The sequence below is a fragment of the Fringilla coelebs genome, assembly GCF_963513975.1.
Source record: "Fringilla coelebs genome assembly, chromosome: 2".
NCBI classification, from domain to species: domain Eukaryota; kingdom Metazoa; phylum Chordata; class Aves; order Passeriformes; family Fringillidae; genus Fringilla; species Fringilla coelebs.
The window spans coordinates 102,603,174-102,624,986 of NC_140029.1; the positions used below are offsets into that span (position 1 = coordinate 102,603,174).

At 37.8% G+C, this 21,813-nt stretch overlaps 1 protein-coding gene across 2 annotated transcripts in view; it reads right to left on the reverse strand.

The window, feature by feature from the left end:
• Positions 1–1,965: 1,965 nt before the first annotated feature.
• Positions 1,966–21,813, reverse strand: part of GABPA (GA binding protein transcription factor subunit alpha) — a 28,857-nt gene continuing 9,009 nt past the window's right edge. For both annotated transcript variants that reach the window (XM_084201265.1, XM_084201266.1), the window contains exons 5-10: positions 16,483–16,728; positions 12,801–12,995; positions 12,013–12,069; positions 10,841–10,981; positions 9,355–9,547; positions 1,966–4,721 (exon numbers count right to left, since the gene is read on the reverse strand). In XM_084201265.1, the coding sequence (XP_084057391.1) occupies positions 4,493–4,721; positions 9,355–9,547; positions 10,841–10,981; positions 12,013–12,069; positions 12,801–12,995; positions 16,483–16,728 (1,061 nt within the window). In that variant the 3' untranslated portion in view covers positions 1,966–4,492. The remainder of the gene's footprint in view (positions 4,722–9,354; positions 9,548–10,840; positions 10,982–12,012; positions 12,070–12,800; positions 12,996–16,482; positions 16,729–21,813) is intronic.

Consider the following 21,813-nt stretch of genomic DNA (forward strand, 5'->3'; position numbering starts at 1 on the left):
CATATTTTAAAATATTTTATGTCTAGTAGTTGCTTTATAAGTCAAGAACTGCTGGACTATGAAAAACCAATGTTCTATTTAGCTTAGTTTTTAGCTTTTTCTGGTAACTATTCACATGAGGATTCCAATTATTTCTTTATAGTTATCTTCTCTTTTAAACTGATGAAATTTTTATTAAATATCTGCACAAGTAAGTTGCTTAAAACAACGATCAATTACTTCTTTGGCTTCTTTTTTTCCCATCACAGCTGGTTACAGTGACACTGCCTACAAAAAGAAGTTACATGGACATTGTGTACCACAAACCACAAACACAACAACTGATTCCTCTGTCTTTTCAAAGGAAATGAGAACTGTTCTGCGGCCCCCAGACCCATCTTCTGATACAACTGCCACTAGAAGCATTTCATTTTGGTTTTCAGAAGCCCAGTTTCACAAGTAAAAGGCAATTTTAATTAAAATTAGACCCCTGCAATATCAGACAATATTTGTTTCTCCCTCTTCAGTATTTTTTAACCTTCCTTTCAAGTTATGAATGGGTAAGATATCAATACTCTAAAAATGCAAGATGGTAAAATTTCAGTTTTGTGCGTGATTAGATTCCCTGGGCTCCAATCATGAAATAATGAGGCAAAATGTAATGGAGCAATAATGTATCTAATGCACAGGGTTCCATGTTACAACCCTCAAAACCAGTCAATCATTAATTCCTTTCCTTTAATTAATTTCTTGTTTAGCATCATTCATATTAAGAATTACTTTTCCAAAGGAAAAAAATTAAACACTATCAACCCAAATATATTTTAGCAGCCCAATATTAAATCCACAACCTTTAAGAATATGTATGACCTTGAAGAACAAGACATCCCAGTCCAGTCAGTAAAAATATTCCCCACAAACCTGTGTCAATGGACAATATAACAGTTTCTTGATCAGACAGTAGAGTCCCACATCAGCTTATCTTGATTAAGAAAGACATTGCTAGTTAGTTGTGATTCCCTACATTGTCTCAAAAACAATTTCTGTATGGTAGGAATCCCAAAAGAAACTGATACTGATAGCTATAAACCCAAATAATAGGTCCTCCATTAATATGATACCAGAGCACTTGTAAGTGAACTTTAAAATCACAGATTAATTTTGGTTGGAAAAGACTTCTAAGATCATCAGGTCCAACAAGTTACTGAAAAGTCTGAAAACTAGTATCTTCGTCAATTACATGTTGTTGCTACTAAGCTAAACATAAACATTTTAAAATCAAGTGATGTGGTAGGTATAAAAATGACAAAATATCTCAGTCTTGGATTTGGCAGTCCAGGTGGAGGAGTTCAGAAGTATAATGAGAATATTATTAAATTGTGTCTCAGCAGAAATAAAGTAAGAGCAGTACAATCAGAATTTTATCTTGTTTTTAACATGGACAGTTTTGTTAGCAGAGCCACATGAAGTAAATGGGGCCATCTGCAGGAATGAGAAATCCAAAATTTACAGGTCAACATGAACCTTTCTGATTTAAACACTGAGAAAAGCATAAATGGAATAATTTCACACTACTGAGTTTTCATCATTTGTTTCATCTAAGCACCATTCTGAGATTTACAATTAAGATGTTAAAGAAAGCTGCTACAGAAATAAAGGACACCGAGTTGCAGTTTAAAAGCAGAAACACATAGCCAAATACTGAGTCAAAGAAGATGCATCTTCAGAATATAAGCTGAGTTTGCCTTCTTTCTGCACTGAGCTTCTGACTTTAAGAGAAAAGAGAATAAAGGGCAAATATGCATCTTTGAACTGCTTGTCCCTGAAAGATATTACAAATGTCTGAAAAATTAAGAAGGCAAATTAGCTGTATAACATTTTTATTTTACTATATTGACATTTTATCCACAAATACTTTATCAGAGTAAAAATAGAAAATAATTGTTTCATGGAAAATTACAAAAAAAAAAAGGCAAAACAAAGAAATTTGTAATAATTAGCAGAGTATAAGTGTCTTTATTTAAAGAGTAAAAAGTATGCAAAACCCCTTCTGTTTTACAAAAATTGGGAATATTCTATGTTTTCCTTCTGGCAGTAACAGAAAATCCTTTGACAATATATTCTACATCTTTTGTTTTACTGAAGATATCAAGTTAGTCACAGATTTCTCCCTCAACTACAGACAGTGCGATAATAATTTTATACCATTTGAGAGGTTCTTTACTAATTAGAACATGGTGGAAAAGCAGATGGAGCCACAACAAAGAACCCCAAGGACCATTACTCCTACTGAAAGGCTGCAAAGCAACAACAGGATGTAATCACAAACAAAGGGTGGGAGCAGAAGTTTCCCCCATGGGACTTACCATGTAACAAGAAGAGGCAGGGAAATGAAGTATTGATACTACTTTTCAATTTTGCTCTGTGTTAACCCACAGTCCAGTCTGACACAGAAAGCTGGTATTTTAAGCTTCTTTTCTTATTTTCCTGTACTTTAACTAAAAAGGCCTCTCAAGAACTCTGCTAACTAGAACTAGTGACTTGTACTGGACTTGCTTAGTCACGGAATGTTGTTACAAGCAGAGCTGCTGCCCTCAAACATCAACTTCACATAATTCTTGGTTAAGCAAACCTGCATCTCCTGCACAAGACGCCTCTAACACTTGCTAATCAGTGACATCAACTATAACAGCAAGAAAAGGGGTGATGTTGACCTTTCATGACAGATACATTTACATTTTTTTGCTCAGGGCTTACAGTTTTTTTAAAAAACAAAATGACATCAGCATGCTCAGCAGATGGAGTGCTGTAAGAACTCAAGGATGAAAACAACAGTAAGAGTTACCAAAAGAATGCAGCAAAAAACCTTTGATTTTATAATCATGTCAATGATGAAAAAACACAAGTTAGAACTATATGCAAACCTTCTAGTCAAGCAAAAACTATCTGCAGATGAGCATCTACCTACAAAAAAACCTTGTCCTCAACACATCTTTAGGATACACACAAGTCTTTGTATTCCCTGCCTTCTGCCTGCAAGTGTAACCGTTCCTGCTCGGCTCAAGAGCAGCAGCCCAGTGCTCTCACTGCTCTGCACAAACACACTTTGTTCAGAATCTCTCTGTTCAAGGACTTCAGATTTAAGGTTTAAGAGTAGCTCAATCCCTAACAGAATTAAAGGTCTTCTTCCCTTGTAATTGTTAAGTGCTACCAGAGGGGGTTTAATTTATAAAAAGTTGGTGAACATCAATGCTGACATAGTAATTGTGCTGTTTATTAGCAGGAAGAGGGAAAAGCAACCCCCAAATCATACTGTTCTCAGACATCAAAAGAAGCAGTCTAACAGACACCAGTATGGAAACTCAAAAGCTGAAGCCTACTTTTTACTGCATGTGTAAGTTTGCAAGAAGCACTGAGTAGCTCAGAATTCAGGATACATCCCAACTATTTCTCACTCATCATCCAGACTTCAAATTGCACCCAGTTCTGGAGCATGCATTTGGCTTAAGAAGCTTCAAAAATATCACTTGAAGTTCAAAGAATTTAATTTTAAATAAAAAGTACCTCTTTGTAGTTAATATACGTTAGACTGTACAATGATTGGGAAATTAAACCACAGTTCTCTGTAAAACTATTTTCAATTTGCTTTCTGTTCCTAACCAGGGACTACTGACTGTGATTAACTTAAGTCTTTGGATACTAAGGTTGACTACCATGCAGGTATAAGCACCTTGCAGAACACAGCATTAATACTCCCCACCAAAACAATCTACTCTTTGGGTGAGGGCTGGTTTTTCAAGTTTTTGAATTACCTGATGGGGAATGGCATAGGAGGAAGAAGTTCACCTTTGCTTTCTGCCAAATGGCTAATATCAAGTATCTATTTCAAAACAGGTATTTGCCCTCGTATATGTATATTATGTGCATACTACAATGAAATACTCATAATTGGCTTTTCACCTAAGCCACATCTAAACCTGGATCTTCTTCTTCAGCATTGATCTCCAGTTAAGTCTAGTCTTAAGTGTCCTTTGCTTTTAAACACAGAAGCTATTTTAAGAACTTGATGCTTTGTAACATTTAACATGTCTTTCAGCTCCACTTGATTAACAGAATAATGAATATATTGTAAACTTTGAAAGCATCAAATGCCATTTGGTAGTTCAGCAGAGAACAAAAGACTGGAAAAGGCTGCATTCACAGAACTGATCAGCCTGGGGACTACAGGGACTTAATTTTTGTTAAAAGTGTTGCAGAAATTACTTTGCACAGCTGTGGTCACGGGCTCCACCTCTCACTAGCTGCAGAAGTTGGGGTGATCCCTTAAATTACATTAAAATATATGCTGTTAAAAGATCCAAATTTATGCATGTCTGAGTTCTTTATAGAAATTCATGCTCCATATTGTACAATCAAGAAACAAAAGACGTTTCCAATTCTGATCAAGGTAAGAGCACCAACTGCTCTGGTTATAGAGGAAAGGCCTCAGGTTCCCACTTACAGGTCCCAGTGCTTAATTATCTTTCTCTGCTTGCAGGGATGCTGTAGCCAGTGCCACTGCTGTAACTGGCTGTGCAATGCCATGGAGCTGCATCTTGGCCAGTTTCTTCTGCTCGCACTCCGTGACCAAGCGGTTCAGCTCTGCTGCGCTGTAGCCAATCAGAGTCTTCAGGTCACACACAAATTTGTACACAAACCTCTTGCCTTGCACCTTGCAGATCATGTCTCCATCATAGTAATACCTGCAAAACAGAAATCAGTAACAGAGAATTTTAGCATCTGCATTTTTCATATGCATCCATTACTTACTTAAGGTCACCAGAGGCTAAAATACTATTCTTTTTCTCACTGAGATTCTCATAATTTCATATTCCAAGATATTGCTTAGGCATTTTCTTTTATGAGAAAAGGGAAGTGTTGGAAATTGTCTCTTTACCTTGGTATATTAAGGAGAAATAAAACACAGCAATTATTTTACAGGCTACTGGAAGCATCAGTTCAGGAGTAAGTCAGAGTAGTTTAAAAACAGCTTGGCAGGGAAGATGTCTTACAGGTAGTGCTTTGCCTTAATAAAGAAATACTGTCTGTCCCCTTATTGTGGTCCTTTGCTTCGCTTTTCAGAAGAAAAAAATTAATGCTGGAAACAGGCTGAAAATTACCAAGCAGTTTCTATGATATATGATATGAAAGCAGCTACTCCACACTGTCTTTAAAGATGGAAATAAAACTATAAAGCCATGGGTTGGATTTGTGGGGTTTTGTTGGTTTAGTTTTTTTGTTTTGTTTGTTTTTTGTTGGGTTGGGGTTATTTTATTATAATTAATATGCTATCATATGAATTATAAAAAAACTACAAAACTACATATTTGCCTTTATTTACAACTAAAAGTGAGGTCTCTAACTATAAATATCTTTTATATTGGGTGACAAAAGAATTATCAGATTGGGCAGAAATGGTGAGATAACAAGCTCTTACATGACCCCCCTGCCCCTCCCAGTTTAGGTCACACCAATAAAACAGAAGTCAGAGTTTTGCAGTTTTGTTGCTGTTCTACTCTCACTACAAGCTTTAATAGAATGTGTATCGCATTTCTCATTAAGGAAACTTAAATGACTGGGATGTAATTTGAATTTGATGAGCTAGAAAGCTTATGTTAAATCTGGAAAATAATAAAAACTCAACCAACACAATTCACACAATATAATTTCCTCAAAACCATCACCCAAATATAGAACAAAGGAACCCAGATTTCTTGACTGTCTAAAACTCAATCCTGTGACATGTTCATAAAGCAAAGATGATTCTTGCTCAGTAGCAAAATTAAGTCACTTAAAACACAAACTTCTGACTCCCAGCTCTAGTGCAAAAGAGGTAAGTAACTAAGAATCCCAGCAAATTCTTCAGACACCTCAAGTTCTGGAAAAAAAAGCTTTTAATTTCTTACTTTTGAGGGTCAGGACCTAAACAGCAGGACCAAAGACAGATGAGAGACAGGCTGTGTAGAAAACCATGTTGGTAAATCTGTTGGTTACTGAGATCATACAAGAAACTGCAGAGGTCTGTCATGGAGGACAGGAAATGCCAGAGTAGCTTATTATTGCTCTGTGGGTAAAGACAGTGTGGTGTGTTTACTAAAGCTCTCCTTCAGCTTTCTCCTGAATGGCATAATTATAAAAAAGCTTCCTTTTCAGTCCTTCTGCTCATTCTAGCCCCCCAAATACCACCTGCCTCCCTCAACTCCTCCATTTCCTTCTCTGTATCTCTGTGCTTACTCTTGGCTGCTACTACAGCTTCCACCCAGCAATTCTCTATGCCAGCCCTGTCCTCCAAGACATCTCAGCACCAGCTGAAGGAACTGCTGTGGAATGCTGTCCAGCACTTTCAGCCTCTTACTGAGGTTTAGTTATAGTGGGCTGAATGAACTCTGTAAACATGAGGGCATGATCATAATTTATGTTCAGCTTTGAAGCAGAGTCTTGTAGTACTGGGAAGAATTGGAGAAGGATGAGCAATAGCCTGGTGTGTCCCTTGTGTGTGAAAGGGAACACTGGGTTCAGTGTGAGAACACTGGGCAGGACTCTCCTGTTGAATATGACAGGGTAGAGGACATAGAGAAACTGAGCTCTGCTCACTTGGGCAGTCTGAAGCAGAAAAATAAAGTTTGCAATATGTGGCCATGGCATATGTCAAGTGGCAGTGGTCATAATTTTTTTGAAGTTGGTTAACTCTGTGCAAGCATTTCCATTTATTGTACAATGCCATATAATCATTCCTGTCTCAATAAATGCTGTAGAAAAATGTTTTAACAGACTGAATATACTTTGAATGACTTAGCCCACATTACTGATAGGATCAGAAAGGAAAAGGATCACAAGAAATTAGATCATGTTTATATGAAGGCCCAAAACATGCAAGATTCCCACATCTCATGCTTGAAACACTCAAGTTAAAATTAGTTAATGTGGTGAGAGGATATTTTGAACACTGTTGAATGTATTTCTGATTACAGCATTTGCCTACTCAAAAATACAGAAAGCTAAAAATACATAAAATTAAAAACCCACACAAGTTCACAAAGTTACTGGAACATTCCAAGAGACATGGAAACTTTGTTTCAGAATAATACAGGAGATGAATTATTTTTCTTCAAGTCTAACCTCCCTACTGGATAACTAAACAGACCTGGATTTTTAGAACATTTACCAAGACATGTATAACAAAAAAAAGCTGCTCTTCCCTTTCTGCCCCTCTGCTCTAGTTTCTATGTGCCTGCTTTTCCTACAGCTGGGCAGAAGAGCCAGCATATTTCTCAATAATACAAACACAATTTCCTGTATTAATCAATAACTGACACAGTGATTTCAATACATTAGTAAACAAAACATATAATCATTTATTAAACTTCAGCCTGGCAACAGTGCTTATCACAGGAATAGCAAGAGTCATTAAATATCCCTTGAGACATTAAACTGTTAGAAAACATGTCAATATTGATGCAGTGCCAAAATGATACCACTTTGACAAATGTGATTTCTGTAATTCTGTGACTAAAATATAAATGCAAAACATTTCTAATAGTGATTTATGCAAACTGGTGTTTAATATCCCACTGATAAGAGCATTATTCCAAAGTTCTTCAGCTGCCTTTGGCATCTTCTGTGGAGCTTGTTGATGAAACCCAAAAACATCAGCATGGTTTACATTTCTATGTATCAGAAAGTTTTCACATATGCCTTTAGTACACAGACTCACAGATACACAGGTTGGAAACATGGGAACGGTATTGGAACAATACAGGCTGGGGAAGAAAGATCCAGAAACCTCCTCCAGCCCTCCAACCCAAGAGAGTCTGTGATTCTATGAAAAAATTAACATTCTCATTAATATATAAATAATGCAAGAACAGCCATACAATACCAGACTAAAGATCCATCTAGAACAGGAATAGACTCCAAGAGACTGAAACAAGAAACAAGACCCCAAGAGACCCAAGGAAAAGCATGACAGTAAGCATCTACCAATGCTCCTCACTGCTTTTAGTGACCTGAGGCTCAGGAACTCTCATAAAATGCATCTTTCAATACCTAATGTTGTTCAGAATATTTGTTTTTCATTAATTTTTCCACTTGTCTGTCAAACACATAAAATAATTCTAGCACCTGCAGTACTGTGCCTAAAGAAGTTCTAAGGCAAACAGAAGGGAAGAGTTTAGCTGCGTATCTTGTGCCTGTCAAATGCTACTTAAACAGTCCCTAAAAGGGTAAAGAAAGCCAGAAATACTTTACCATCATTTCTTACAGAGGTATTTTCAAATAGAAGTTGATATTTTTATATAATGCTAGAGGAGTTTACTTCAAATAAACCAACCAAGCAAACAATACGTATCCAGAAGTGAAAATGCTAGTAAATTAAAACACAGACCCTCAATCAAAATGCAACTTCACTCATACAAAAAGAATTTCTAAACCTGCTTGAATAATTTGCAGGATTAGGCAAAAAGCATCTTTCTTGAAAACAAATCAAGACACATATATTTAACAATATCAGAATAAGAAATCAGAAGTTCACTCTCAACAATTTCAAAGAACATGGATCAATTTTCAAATGATTCCAGAGACTAAAAAATCAGGGAAAAGAAGTTTAAAATTCAGGTATTTGCACTCTTCCTCCTCCTCAAGTACCTCACCCCCAGTGAATCAATAATACAAGTCCTTTTTATCAAGGTCAAACTAAAAATCTCAATGAAATGAAGACACTGAAAAAATTCCATTTCTTCAGATCACTGTGATGTTAGAATTGCAACTGTTAGAACATAGCTGTCAACTGTACTTTTCAATTTAAGATCCACACAATAAGAGCAATTACAGGAAACAATGAATATTTGAAGTTAGAAAAGGTTCTTACATACAGAAAATCACTAACAATTACAGAGAAGTGTCTGCTTTATTCCATAACAAGAGCAAGAAGAACATGGACAGTAGAACATCAAAATAATAATTCACATATTTCTGTATCTTTCATCAATAATCAATATTGTTTGACATGCTACTATAATCATAAATATCGAAGATAAACAAAAACCAGGTATATTTCTGGAAGCAAGGAACCCAAATTAATGATCTTGAAAAGAGAAAATCATTTTTCAAGAAGTTATTCTACTATCTTCTTTAAAAATGGAAAAAAAAAACAAAACAAAACAAAGGCAAAAAGCCCAGAAAATAACTCTCCCCTAAGATTAGCAGGATCTCATTGCAAGGACCAGCTTCAGAAGATGTGACTTTACTAAAAAAGCTGCAAGTTTTGCATTATGTTAATTAAAATGAGGTAGCCAAATGAAAGCAAATCATACCCCATGAGTTCCTTAAGTTTCTTACCTCAAAGCCCGACTGAGCTTCTCGTAGTTCATGGTGGGCTTGTTCTTGCGCTGTCCCCATTTCTGTGCAACCAGTTCAGGTTGATTCAATTTAAACTCTCCTTCATCACCAACCCAAGAAATACAGTCCCGAGCATCTTTGTCTGTGAGAAGTTCTAATAAAAACTGCCACAGCTGGATCTGGCCATTGTTCCCTGTTAAAGGAATAACAAGTTTCACTTCAACTTGTCCTTTTCATGTTCCACTCATGGTTAAAAGCTTGCAACCAACATATTAAAGCAGACCAGCATAGATTATATAATAGAAGGAAAACTTTCACTTAATTAATTTCTTCTAATGATTTTTTCGCAAACATTTTCTGCAAAGTCATCAGGACCTATTTTTATTTAAAAAATTATGAATACAGGAAAAAATTAATCAAGATTTCACATAAATCTTCCCCTAGAACTTAAAAAACACAACTCCCCCAATATAATAATTAAGAAGCATATCTGTCTTTCAAATAGAAGAGATTTATCAAGAGCTGCTAATTCCTCTTCACGCACACACATATATGTGCCACAGTTGTTTTTTAAAAAAAATTTAGTCTCAAAATTTCAGCATGAAATATGAGAAACACAAAGGAAACCCCCAGATTTCATTTTCATCAATGTTGCGTCTTTCACATCCAATAGTTAAGATTTTTTTTCTAACTCAAGTACCCACAGTAAAATTCCTAAATTCTCAACAAGATAAAGAGAGGAGACCTGATGACTAAAGAGAGAAACACACAGTATTCCTCACTAATGTCAGCCAATAAAATCCTGGCCTTAAAATTCCAAATAACATCCTTAGAGGCCTTTATAGAGTCTAAAACAAATAAAAACTCAAGGAGGAAGAGAAGGAAGGATTTAACAGAAAAAAAATCACAACATTAAAGAGAAGCAAAACAAAAATGACAAGAAAATATAAAGAAATTAATAATCAAAGAGTATGTACAAATTACAGTAATTCCAAAATTAAACTGCAAATTTAGTGTGCAGTTTTCCAGACATGCATTCTTTTAACTAAAAAAGAAATATGAAACTTTATAAATTTTGAAGTCACCATATTGGGGAAAAATGGAGGAGGAGCACAACAGACAGTGCAAGTAGCAGCTAGGCTACATTTTACAACACAGAGTTTATTTTTTTCCCCTTCTACAAATTGAAAGATGTTAAAAGCTTCAATAAATGCTATGTAGTGGTTTGAGAGGACAGATTGTTAAGTGATGGGGAAATATATCCATTTTATCTGCTGCAGGATGGAAAAACTGCAGCATCATGTTGACATGGTGCCTGTGTGAGCTGACCAACCTGGCAGGGCTGGTTTTTGTACATATGGCTCCCTTCACACAGACACCTACAAGCCTCACATTTGGAGCTACAAGGATGCATCTCACAAACTGTAATTCAAATTAATGGGTCAGTGTTCAGAACATTAGCATGTAAAAATAATGGAGGCAATACCTGTTCTGTTCCCAGGGGAACTCCTATCTTCCCCAGAGATCCTTGGAGCTCTCTGTACTTTAGCTGCTTTTGCACTGCTGTTTATCACTTTGATGGTGGTTGGGGTAGCAGGCTGTACGGATGCTGGTATAATCTGCACAGCTGTAGAGCAGAGAATGTTGCAGAACATCAACTATTAATTGTTTGCACAGAAATAGGCATATTTTAGTTATTACCTGTATTATCTTAACATCTAGAAGCTAATTTTTTCCTTTGCTAAAAAGGCACACTGCATTAAGTCACAATGCTAAGTATAATTTAAAGACCTTTTTACCTCTTATATGAAAACTGCAGTTTTAGACTCATTGCAGAAGTGTCACATTACAGATAAAACACCAGTTTTAATTTATTATCATGTGTATTACATGCTTCCAGAAAAATAATACAAACTCTCTCAAGCCCTTGTTTTATCTTTATGCTGTTCCCACATGATCTGCCCTAATTCCCATTTCTCTACAGTCACTGCACAACCTCTATACCTGATATTCAAACACCAAACACCTTCTATTGCAATGGTGTAGGAGGATACAGATGCCCCACTCGAGCTGGCTTTAACTAGGCACAACCCAGGATGTAATAAACAGTATTTCTATTTAATATATGAGATGCTTATAAATCATCTGAAAATGGATTCATTTTAATAATTGATGAAACTGCTTAGCTGAAAGAATAAGTTTCAAATATCTGGAGAGTTACTTTAATGTATTAGTTCTAATATTGGTTTCTAAGCAAGTCATCTCTTCCACAGAACCCTTCAGTTTTTGGAAACACTTTATTATTTGAAATTAATATTTAAATAGATCCATTCATTAATGCAATATATAACCTAAAGCCCTGAAACAGCTAAAAACCTCAAATATGTATCCTAGACTTCTTATTTCAAGAAAGTGAAAAATCGACCATCCAAAATGAAAGTTATAAACTTCCATAGTTAAGGTCAAACACTACCTTTCAGCCAGTAACAAAACTCAATGTTAGATTTTGAAGTTTAAAACATGTCCTCCTTCCTTTCCCAAAGAAAATCTCTCTCAAGTGATTTTCTAAATGTTGTACTATCATACTTCTGAACCACAGTACAGTGCTGAACCTGCACACAGTGAATTGTGTGAATTAATGCTGACAGGAGTACTTACGCTGATCAATTGTAACAGTTGCTATTTCTCCAGAGTGTTCTTGGCTAGCCAACACATCTGCAGATTGGAAAAAAACCAACAGGCTTAGATTTAACCCGCAAATAGTAAGACCAAAAACTTTTTTATTTCATAGAGGAAAAAAATAAAAATTTGGTATTAGTTTGCAAGAGATGTGTACAGTTCATGGTCTTACAAGTGGAGACATTTAAGATCTGTCACTCATTTTTAAAGGGTGAACATGGCAAACTTCCACTAGCTCCATTCCCCAAAACCTTCTGCTATATTATGTAAATGAAGGCAGAATTAGTTATTAGTCTGGGAAGTTACCTCCAAGCATGGTACATCTGAAATGCAACTATATTTACTATGTTACTGTATTATGCACATAAAATGCATCACTTAGCAGTGTTGTGTACCATCTAAGGATTTCACTTCCTGTGCTTAAAAATCTCCACTTCAATATGACACAGAAATGTACATTTAATAACTCAAAATCAATATTTAATTATAGAACTAACAAATTTAGTGGATGCACAAACAATGAAGCTTTATAAAAAAGAGAGGTGGAATAATCATTCACTACCTTCTACCAGTTATGAGGTTTGATAAAAGGCAGGCAGTGTTTAGTATGCAGACAATGTTTCATGGCAGCAGACATTCTAATACATTCTCTTATCTTGTACTGATATCCTCGTTTTTACCGTCAAGTAAAGGAAAAATGTCTGCTCGCAACTGATTTCATAGTTCAAGAAAAAAGTCTAAAAAAACCAAAAACTAAACTGCCATACACTTTCGAAGAAGTTCCAGGTGGCTCCAGAGGATTTCTCCCCGTGGGACACGCTGGAAGAAATCTTCTTGGCTGAGGTTGCAGAGGTCCCGCCCAGGAATGCTGAGTGCATTGAGGTCAATGTCAGTCATGCTGAATTCCTTCATCACCCACACCACCCAGTGGAGCACCTGGTCTGTTGACCACTGAACTGGGTCTGGAAAAGATGGATGAAACTGCAAATCACCCCATTATGAACTGCAAGGTTATTATATAATAACTTCCGTAAGAGTAAAAGCACAACATCAAGAAGTAGGGTTACCAAAATCTACATGGGAAGTTGGTGACTGCACTTAATATGGTGATGGAATGGTGTGGGTTGGTGGGGTGACAGAAAGGGTGAAAGAATGATTTTCTTTAGAGAAAGTTTTTACATCAGATCTATGCCTGACATATCTCAAACATTAAAAAAAAAGCATTTTCTTCTTCCACAGCTCTTTAGCTTCAAGAAAAGAGTACCCTCTCTCACAGAAGGATACTCTCCTTCAAAAACGTTGATCATTTTGTGATTATGACAAAGTACTACATTCTAAGCTGTTTCACATAATCTCAGTTTCTGCTGACAAAAACCACCACTGGCTATATCTGGGATGGAATAATTTTTTTCCCAGAGGTCCTTACTGTGTTGTACTTTAGGCTGGTGACCAAACCGCTATTACTAACACTGAGATGTTTTGTCCACTGCTGAGCAGTGCTTGCAGAGGCCACAAAGATGTGGCTTAGCCCAACACAAAGAACATAAACCACAAAACTTGCAAGAGAATTTCAAAGAGAGCAATGGGCTTGAGTTGGCTGCAACCCATGTTCTCCTTCCTGGCCATTAGGACCACCTAACCTTGTGATGGTGACACCTGTACCAGGAATCCTGGGATAGGGACTGGGATTGTGCAATGTTCTGAAACTGCTGTATTCATTCAAGTATATCTTACCTCTGTGCTGGGTTTTAATGTACCTTGTATCACTCTACTAAACCAGAAATCCCATGTAATATCAATGACTTTCAAGCAAATCTCATATTCAATATTACACCCTACACACATGGAGTAGAAGAACAGACTATCTCGTCAGACTATTGGACCCCAGTGCAAGGCCTTCTCTCTCATTCAGCCACCCCAGTGAGTAGACAGGGGGTTCACATGAAACTGAGGAGGGACAGATGACCTCAACTGACCAAAGGCATATTCCACCCTACAGGGAATACTGAGCAATAAAACTGAGGACCAGGTTTTTTCCAAGTATCCCTTGCATAGAGCTGGTCTGAGCACTGGCCTGCTGGAGGTGAGTGATTGCTTCTGCAGGACCTTTTCAGCCCGACCACCAAGTTTTGGGATGTTAACATTGTATACAACATATTAAAATATGTCAACGGGTTAAGAACAAGAAACTGAAACAGGGACATCTACTTTTCATTGGAGCAGAGTGATTATATATTTTTAAATTCTGATATCCCAAGCAGATGTCACCTTGACAATTTTTTTATTTTAAGATTTAAAACAAATAAAATTAAGCATTAAGAAAAATTAAGAAAGTTAAGATTTAGAGAAAACAAAGTATCCTAAGTCTATAAACATTTATCTAGGAGCTACATATTTAATTTTGGTTAACAAAGAACAGCTACATGGTATCATTTTCCACTAATGCTACCTAAAACAATGCAATGTAATCCTGTGGCAAAAGACACACCACAAGAGGGTTGATCTACCAAACATCAGCAGCAGTGAGCTTCCATCAAAAAGCTGCTAATTTGTTCTCATTGAGAGAACACAATCGGCAAGGAAACAAAAATCATTACTTTCTCTAACCACTTCTGTGGTTTCCAAACCTTCTGCTGCTCTGTTTTCTGCATTTATTTCTCATAACAATTATTATTTTCCTTCTTTCTAGGTACCATATATTTGGATTCTAATAGCAGAAATACTTGTAACAGAAAAATATTTATGATCTCTAATAAAATCCACCCAAAACATAACATAAAATAAAACAACATTTTTAAGACCTGCTAAATGCTAGTTTTCCATTTGCAGCAAACCAGAGAAGCCTGTAAGGATGAAGACATTGAACCACTACTTTTCTGTATGGTTATTTATTGACTAGCCTTGACTTTTAACATCAACGCATGCTGTCTTCTGGAAAGATTCAAGAAATAATTTTGGATTATAAATGTAGAACCTAGGGGCACCTTATTTCAGCCCAGTTCCCTGTAATATCTACTCAGAAAACATCTAAAATATTATTCTTTTTAGGAGTGTAATTTGGCACAATTTTTTAATATTAAGAGAACACTATTTTTCATAATCTATGGATCTCTGTCATAATGAACCAATATGATCTTCCTGAAAAATCTGCACTCCTATGGCCGAAAAATCATTGAATTTTTGAAGCCACAGTTGTGGGTTATAGGGTTTTCTTAAAGTATCAACATTATTAAAGTTTATTAAAAATATTATTCAACATAACAACATTGGCTTGAGTAATTTTATTCTAATATTAACGTGACAGCACGATGAAAATATTAGTCTGCTTCTGATAATCCCTCACTTTTTTTTCCAACATTACATATCAAATCCCTGATTATCAACAGACATAACATGAGAAAAACTATTTTTGAAGTGCTTACCAATGAGAAAACTAAAAAGCCATGAAAAAGACTTTGCTTTGGTTATCAAAAATATGCTCAAAATATTGGCAAGTTGCATGTCCTGCAAAGACCTGTGATTTGACTGGAATTCCTAAATCCTTCCAAACTTCCCCCTAGCCAAATATATTCCAGTTTTACAGGTCTGCTCATATAGAACAGCTTCCTGAATATGTCTTGACAGCACATTTCTGCCAGTCATAAGAAGCAATTCAGCTGGATAATCTCCCAAACATGATATACGTCTACACCCCACAGTTCCAGTTCAATCTTAAACAGACATTCTGAGATGTTTTTTAAGCTAACATTAAAAGAGCAACCTGCTAAGTAACAACACCAACTCAAAAAAAGATGATCATCTGGAACAATATTTCTTTTTAGTTCTGAATCATCTTCCTCCAGTATGATGATACAAAATCTAATTTAACAGAATATTCAGCATCCTCCAGTCCATGAACAATTTGTTTCAACAACTTTCCAGGCAATGCCCCAATACCAAGTCTGTTAAATTCCACGAACACCTGAAGAGCTTTATCACTAACACACACATTTTATGGGCAGGAAGAAAAGTGCTTTCTAAAAACTGCACTGATAAGGTAGTTATGGCACAAAAGCATTCATTTAATGAAACTATTATGAGCATTGGTTTCAGATTAGGTATTAGGAAAAAATTCTTCCCTGTGAGAGGGGTGAGGCCCCGGCACACTGCCCAGAGAAGCCGTGGCTGCCCCATTCCTGGATGTGTTTGATGCTAAGCTAGAGGGTGCTTGGAGCAACTTCATCTAGTGGAAGTTGTCCCTGCCAATGGCAGGGGATTGGAGCCAGATGGTCTTTAAGATCCCTTCCAAGCCAAACCATTCCATGATTCTACAATTCCCTTATGCAGATTAAATGCATTGAACCAACCCATACCACAGGTTTCCTCCTCTGAGGTCCTTGAGCACCAGCCCCACCCAGAACAGAAGGGACCAGCCCCCAGCTGAATGCACCCACAGCTGTGCACTATTACCGTAAGGTATTCCAAGGCGCTCCTGCTCCTTCCGGTAGCCTTCCAGCGCTGCCGCCCACCGCGTCACCTGCTCAGACGTTTCATCTGAAATTGTTGCAATATGTTTTGTTCCATCCAAGGTTATCACTTGAGCTTCCTCAACAAGGTGAGCTTCAGCCTCTGCATGATGAGCATCTGGATCAATCACAACCTCCACGGTCTCCACAGGCTTCACGATTTCCAGGATGTTCAACTTGGGTTCTATCCCTAAGCATGGAAACATCACAAAACTTAAGGACAGTAATGCAAATATGACAAAAATGCTGTTTTAAAGCTTTCTGATTAGTAGGGCTAGCAAACTCAGGAAAGAAGCAGGACACAGGAGTGTCATCAAATTTCTGTGAGTGTCCTAAATTAAAATTACACACTCTATTATAGAGCACATACTTTAGTAAGATGAGTAACAAAACTGTCCCTCCTTCTTCCCCCAGTATTACAGCTTCTTGTTCTATTTAAGTGATCTATTCACAGGTCTTGAACAGAATGGTCAGCATGTGAGCATAAAGCACAGTATTTTGGTCTGTAAGAAATACACCATATAAAAAAACCCAAAACAAATAAAAAAAGCAATCTCCAAAAGGACCCAGAACAAGTATCCAGCTATACTGCAACCATAAGGCATTTCTTTCAGCCTTTACAATACTTCCCTGATATCTCTGGGGTCTACACAAAGCAGTTAACATTTTCTTCCAGTACTCTGAAGCAGGCAGTGTGTTAAAGAGCAAGTTAAAAGAAACCTAGAAAATTCTTCTCATCTTAGAATTCATCAGCTACTAATGTTTTGGCTTTTTGTCTGTCATTTCAGGCATTAGATCATGGAGCTAACAAGATATGTCTGCATCTATTCTGCAGCAAGAAAGAACACATTCACTAATGCTTTGTATCACCAACTTCTCTGTTGTCTTCTGGGGTGTTTTTTCCAGCTGGTGCCTCACCAATTTTCATACATTGCACAGAAGAGTTTTCAAAATTATTTCAATTTTTGAAACACATAATTTTCATTATAATGCCAACAACCACACTTATTTCAAGAGATTTTTATCAAACATATTTTCACATTAAAAAATAATGCTTTCAATTCTATTTTATCATCAGTTGGAAAACCTTGACTATGGTGAGGCTGATGAAAGTCAGATTCACAGAACATCATATGGCCAGAGTAACTTCAGTAGCTTGTACCATAAAGATATTACTTTATGTCCTTCCTGTCTAATCTATATTAAAGCACAGCATGAGATGGTTCTGCAGGTAACAGCCTTAAATGCTAAATCCACAATCCAGTCATGGTTTGTAAGGGAAAACAAATGGAGTATGTACCTGTATTACAAGTAAGAAAAAAACAAGTCTTTTTCAGACAAGTATTCCTCTAGATTTTAATAGGCATTCAGCTTGAAAAAATTATTAGAAAGGGAACAAACACTATAAAGACCCTAGAGTTTAAAACTCAGCAATGTGAAATCAAGGATGTGAAAACAGATGTTGACAACCAGTAAGTGGTTGATTAGATGAAGAAGCAAATATGAAGAAAAAGGAAACAAATACCTTACTTAGGAGAGTGTTTTATCTAGGCCATGAAAAATTAATATGCACAACACAGGCTTCTTTCAAAATCATATGAAAATGGGTAAGGGAAACTACTAAGGGTTAAGATTCTATTTTTTAGCCTCAAAAAAGAAAGTAAAGAAAAAAGAGGTACAGTTCATTATTGCTCAACAAAATAATTCACTGTATGTCATAAAACTACATGTCAAAAGAACTTTGTGCTTCATCCACAATACAAACATGGAGATCAAAGCAATGAGTCTCTGTAGAAGAAACACCTTGTAAGTAAAAATGTGAATTAACAATCTGCCATCTAACTTACTGCAACACTAGAACAACATTAATTCTCTGGGTTTGCCTGCATCTCTCTTCACATCTCTTCTCCCTTTACCTATCCATAAAAGATGACCAGTTCCAGATTCCCATCCCTCCAACCAGAGGAAATGAGTTAGGGCAAGGCAAACCACCGTAAGTCTTACTAGTACAATGAAAAAATAGGAATGATATTTTATCTGCTGTAGAATGAAATGCTATAAAATACACTCAAGTTCCATTATAGAAAAAGAACTATGTTTCACCTGTTGTCTTTGAATTTAAAGCCAGCTCATCAAAATTTGGTAGAACATTTGAACTGACATAGCAGCTTTTCTTTCACGAAATAAGAGAGTTGAATCCACCACAAGGATCAGCATCCCTGATTACTCTTAATTAAATTCTATACATTACATAAGTGAGGGGAAAATAAACATAAGTGAACTGAGAATCTCTCAAAACCTCATTCATGCAGGTAAAATATGAGGATGGAGTAAGAAGCCGTTTTTTCCCATCTGGCTCAAAGGGGTACTGTGGTCAAGAGGAACAAGTCAATTTTCCTGTTAGTGATCCAAGTATCTTCCTTTCGTTTATATGCATGCTTTCTGATATTCTGCCCTGCCATATTTTACATGCCTTCAACAAACAGGTACCTTATGAGGTGCTAAAGTTTCCATGCCTGAAAAACAACACAGAGGAGTGTTCCAAAGTGACCCAGAAGTACTTAATATTCAAGTGTTTCTTTTAAGATGGGAGGCAGGGAGGAGAGGAGGGAGGGAGAGAGACAAGGTGTGCTGGGGGCATGGAACAAGAAGCTCCTTGTGTTAAGTGATCATGAACCTCAGTTTACATTTAAAGGAAAAAACTAAACACAAGAAGAACATTGTGGCAGTTTCAGTTCAAAACCAGGTGGAAACACCAATTTCATGTAGTGGTTTTGGTTTGCCAATTTTGAGATTTCCCGGGTGGCGCACCAAGGAGTGTGATGGGTTCAGCACTGGCCAACCACCAATGCACTCACTTCCTGCTGTGAGGTAGGATTAGGAGAAAGACAAACCAGGGTCAAAACTTTAAATTAACAATAACTAAAAGAAAGAATAGTAAGAATAAGAACAAAACCTTCAGAACACTTCTTCTCCTCCCCCACAACCTTTTCTTTCCCACTGACAATGTAAAGAAACAAAACCTAAAATTTCAGTCTAGAGTTTACCACCTCTAGGATAGTCTTTCTTCAGTTCACTTAGGGAGAGAAGTCCTTCTTGTTAATGTTATGGAGACTTCTCAATGAGTGAAAAAATGCCAGTTCTTTCGTGGCTCTCAATTTGTCACGAATAGCAGCCACCTGGGGAACTCTGCCATTGTGAAGTCCCTCCTATTTTCCACAAGCTTTTCCCACAGCTGTGTTTATGGGCCACAGCAAATTATGGGGTGTTGTTTTAAAGATTAGCTGTTCAAAGGCAAAAGTTCTCATTATCTATCTCTGAAATCATCTTCATCGCTGGGAACAGAGGTCTTCTTCTTCTTCTGGGGGTACAGGACCACTCTTATCTCCTCTGTTCAAACTTCTCATGGGATCACAGCTGCTTTCATATCTGCTTACTTTAGCATGGAAGCCTTTGCTCAGTATTAATTTGAACCCTTCATCTCCCCATGGCTTTCATGTGTTACAGGGGAACAGAGTCTTTTCTCCACAGCTTTACAAAAGTTATTTCAGCTCCAATATCAAGGCATCTCTTCATCCCTCCCATCTGGGACTTGACTTCTTCACTAACCTTGGTGTCTTCATGTTGCTCCTTTACATGCTTGCATCTTGCTCCTTTCTCTCTCTCAAAGGAGGACTGAAGCACTGAAGGAGCTAACATCTTGCCTAGGGCCTGCAGATGGTCACTCAGTGCCAGAGGTGGGAACTGTGGCTGGGGCTGTGTCAGGACTGGCCTCGTGGCAGGTCTTTGGTTTTCTCTGCATTCAATTCCAGCTGCAGGGCCACTCTGCACAGGCTGCAGGGCTGCCCCCGGTCTCACCGCTTGATCTCGTGTGGTGGCCGTGCTGGGGGAAGGGGACCTGGTGGCAAGATGTTTACAGCCATGGCCCGGCCCTGCTCCAGCCAGGGCTCCGCAGCCTCCCCCGCCTTCCTGCCCGGCGGCTGCTGGGGCCCGGCCTGGGCAGGACAGGCTTGGTGAGCGCCCAGAACCCTGGAGAGGGGCCTGGCCCCATGGCAGAGCCTGCCTGGCCCGGCCCATGGCACTGCCCCCCTGCCTGGCAGCTGCTGGGGCCTGGCCCAGGCAGGATGGGCTTGGTGAGCCCCCAGAGCCCTGGAGAGGGGCCTGGCCCCATGGCAGAGCCTGCCTGGCCCGGCCCATGGCACTGCCCCCCTGCCCGGCAGCCGATGGCAGGGGGCAGGCAGGTGCCCCAGGGGGAAGGGGCCCAGCCCCATGGCCGGGACTGCCCGGCCCCAGCCTGGCTGACAGGGGCCGGGGCACATTACCTCTTTGCAGACCAGAAGCAAAAGAGGAAGTTCCTGCACTTCTTTTGTCTTTAACATGTGTTTTTCATAAAGGCGTGTCCAGCTTTCCAGTGGCTGGAAGCTTTGCATCACTTCTCTAAATGTCTCCCATGCAAAACCATGACGAACATGGAAGATGATAGTGAAGATATTCATCACTCACATCCTTTTGAAAATGGAAGTCTGAGCATTGAATACTAGAAGTTACTGGGCATGAATTAAGAGCAGTTATTCTAGTTCCCTGAAGGGTATTTCCATTCTATTTTATAAGCAGAAAGGTAGTACACTTCCCATTACATATGGGGAACTGAGGACTCAACCTAGCACTAGTCACCTGACATTCAGCATTAAATGCAAATTGTGTCTTACTGAAGATTGTTAATACAAAGCAGAAAAGTTTTCTTCTGTTTAATCTACAATGAACCCAAAAGGAAACAAAAAGTGCACCCCAAATTTTGCTCCTTGCTTTGCTGATGTAACTCAAAACAGATAACTAATTTACTCCTGTACAAACTCGTCTCTGTTTAAAAATACAGAAATGAACACTTGTTCCCATAGCCCAATATGTTCATTGTCTATAAAGAGTGGTGGCTGTCTGGCTGTCCTTCACTCAAGACATTTGGAGGGGGCAAAGCAGAAAACTAGGACAAAAAGTAAAACAATGAACTGCTAGTTCCTGAGAATTTGACAAGGGGAAATCCTGTCATACCATATAATAGAAGTAAAAACTATGCCTTAACAAATCTGTATGCAACTGGTTAATATTCTTCTTACACAATGGTTTATTCTGACTTCTCATCCAAAGAAAACAGACAATAGAGAGTGATCATGGACCTTGATAAGGATTTTCAGTTAGCTACATTTACTTTCAAAATGTAATTGTTCCTAAAGCACACAAGCTCACTCACCTCACAGGGATGAAACTGCCACGTACT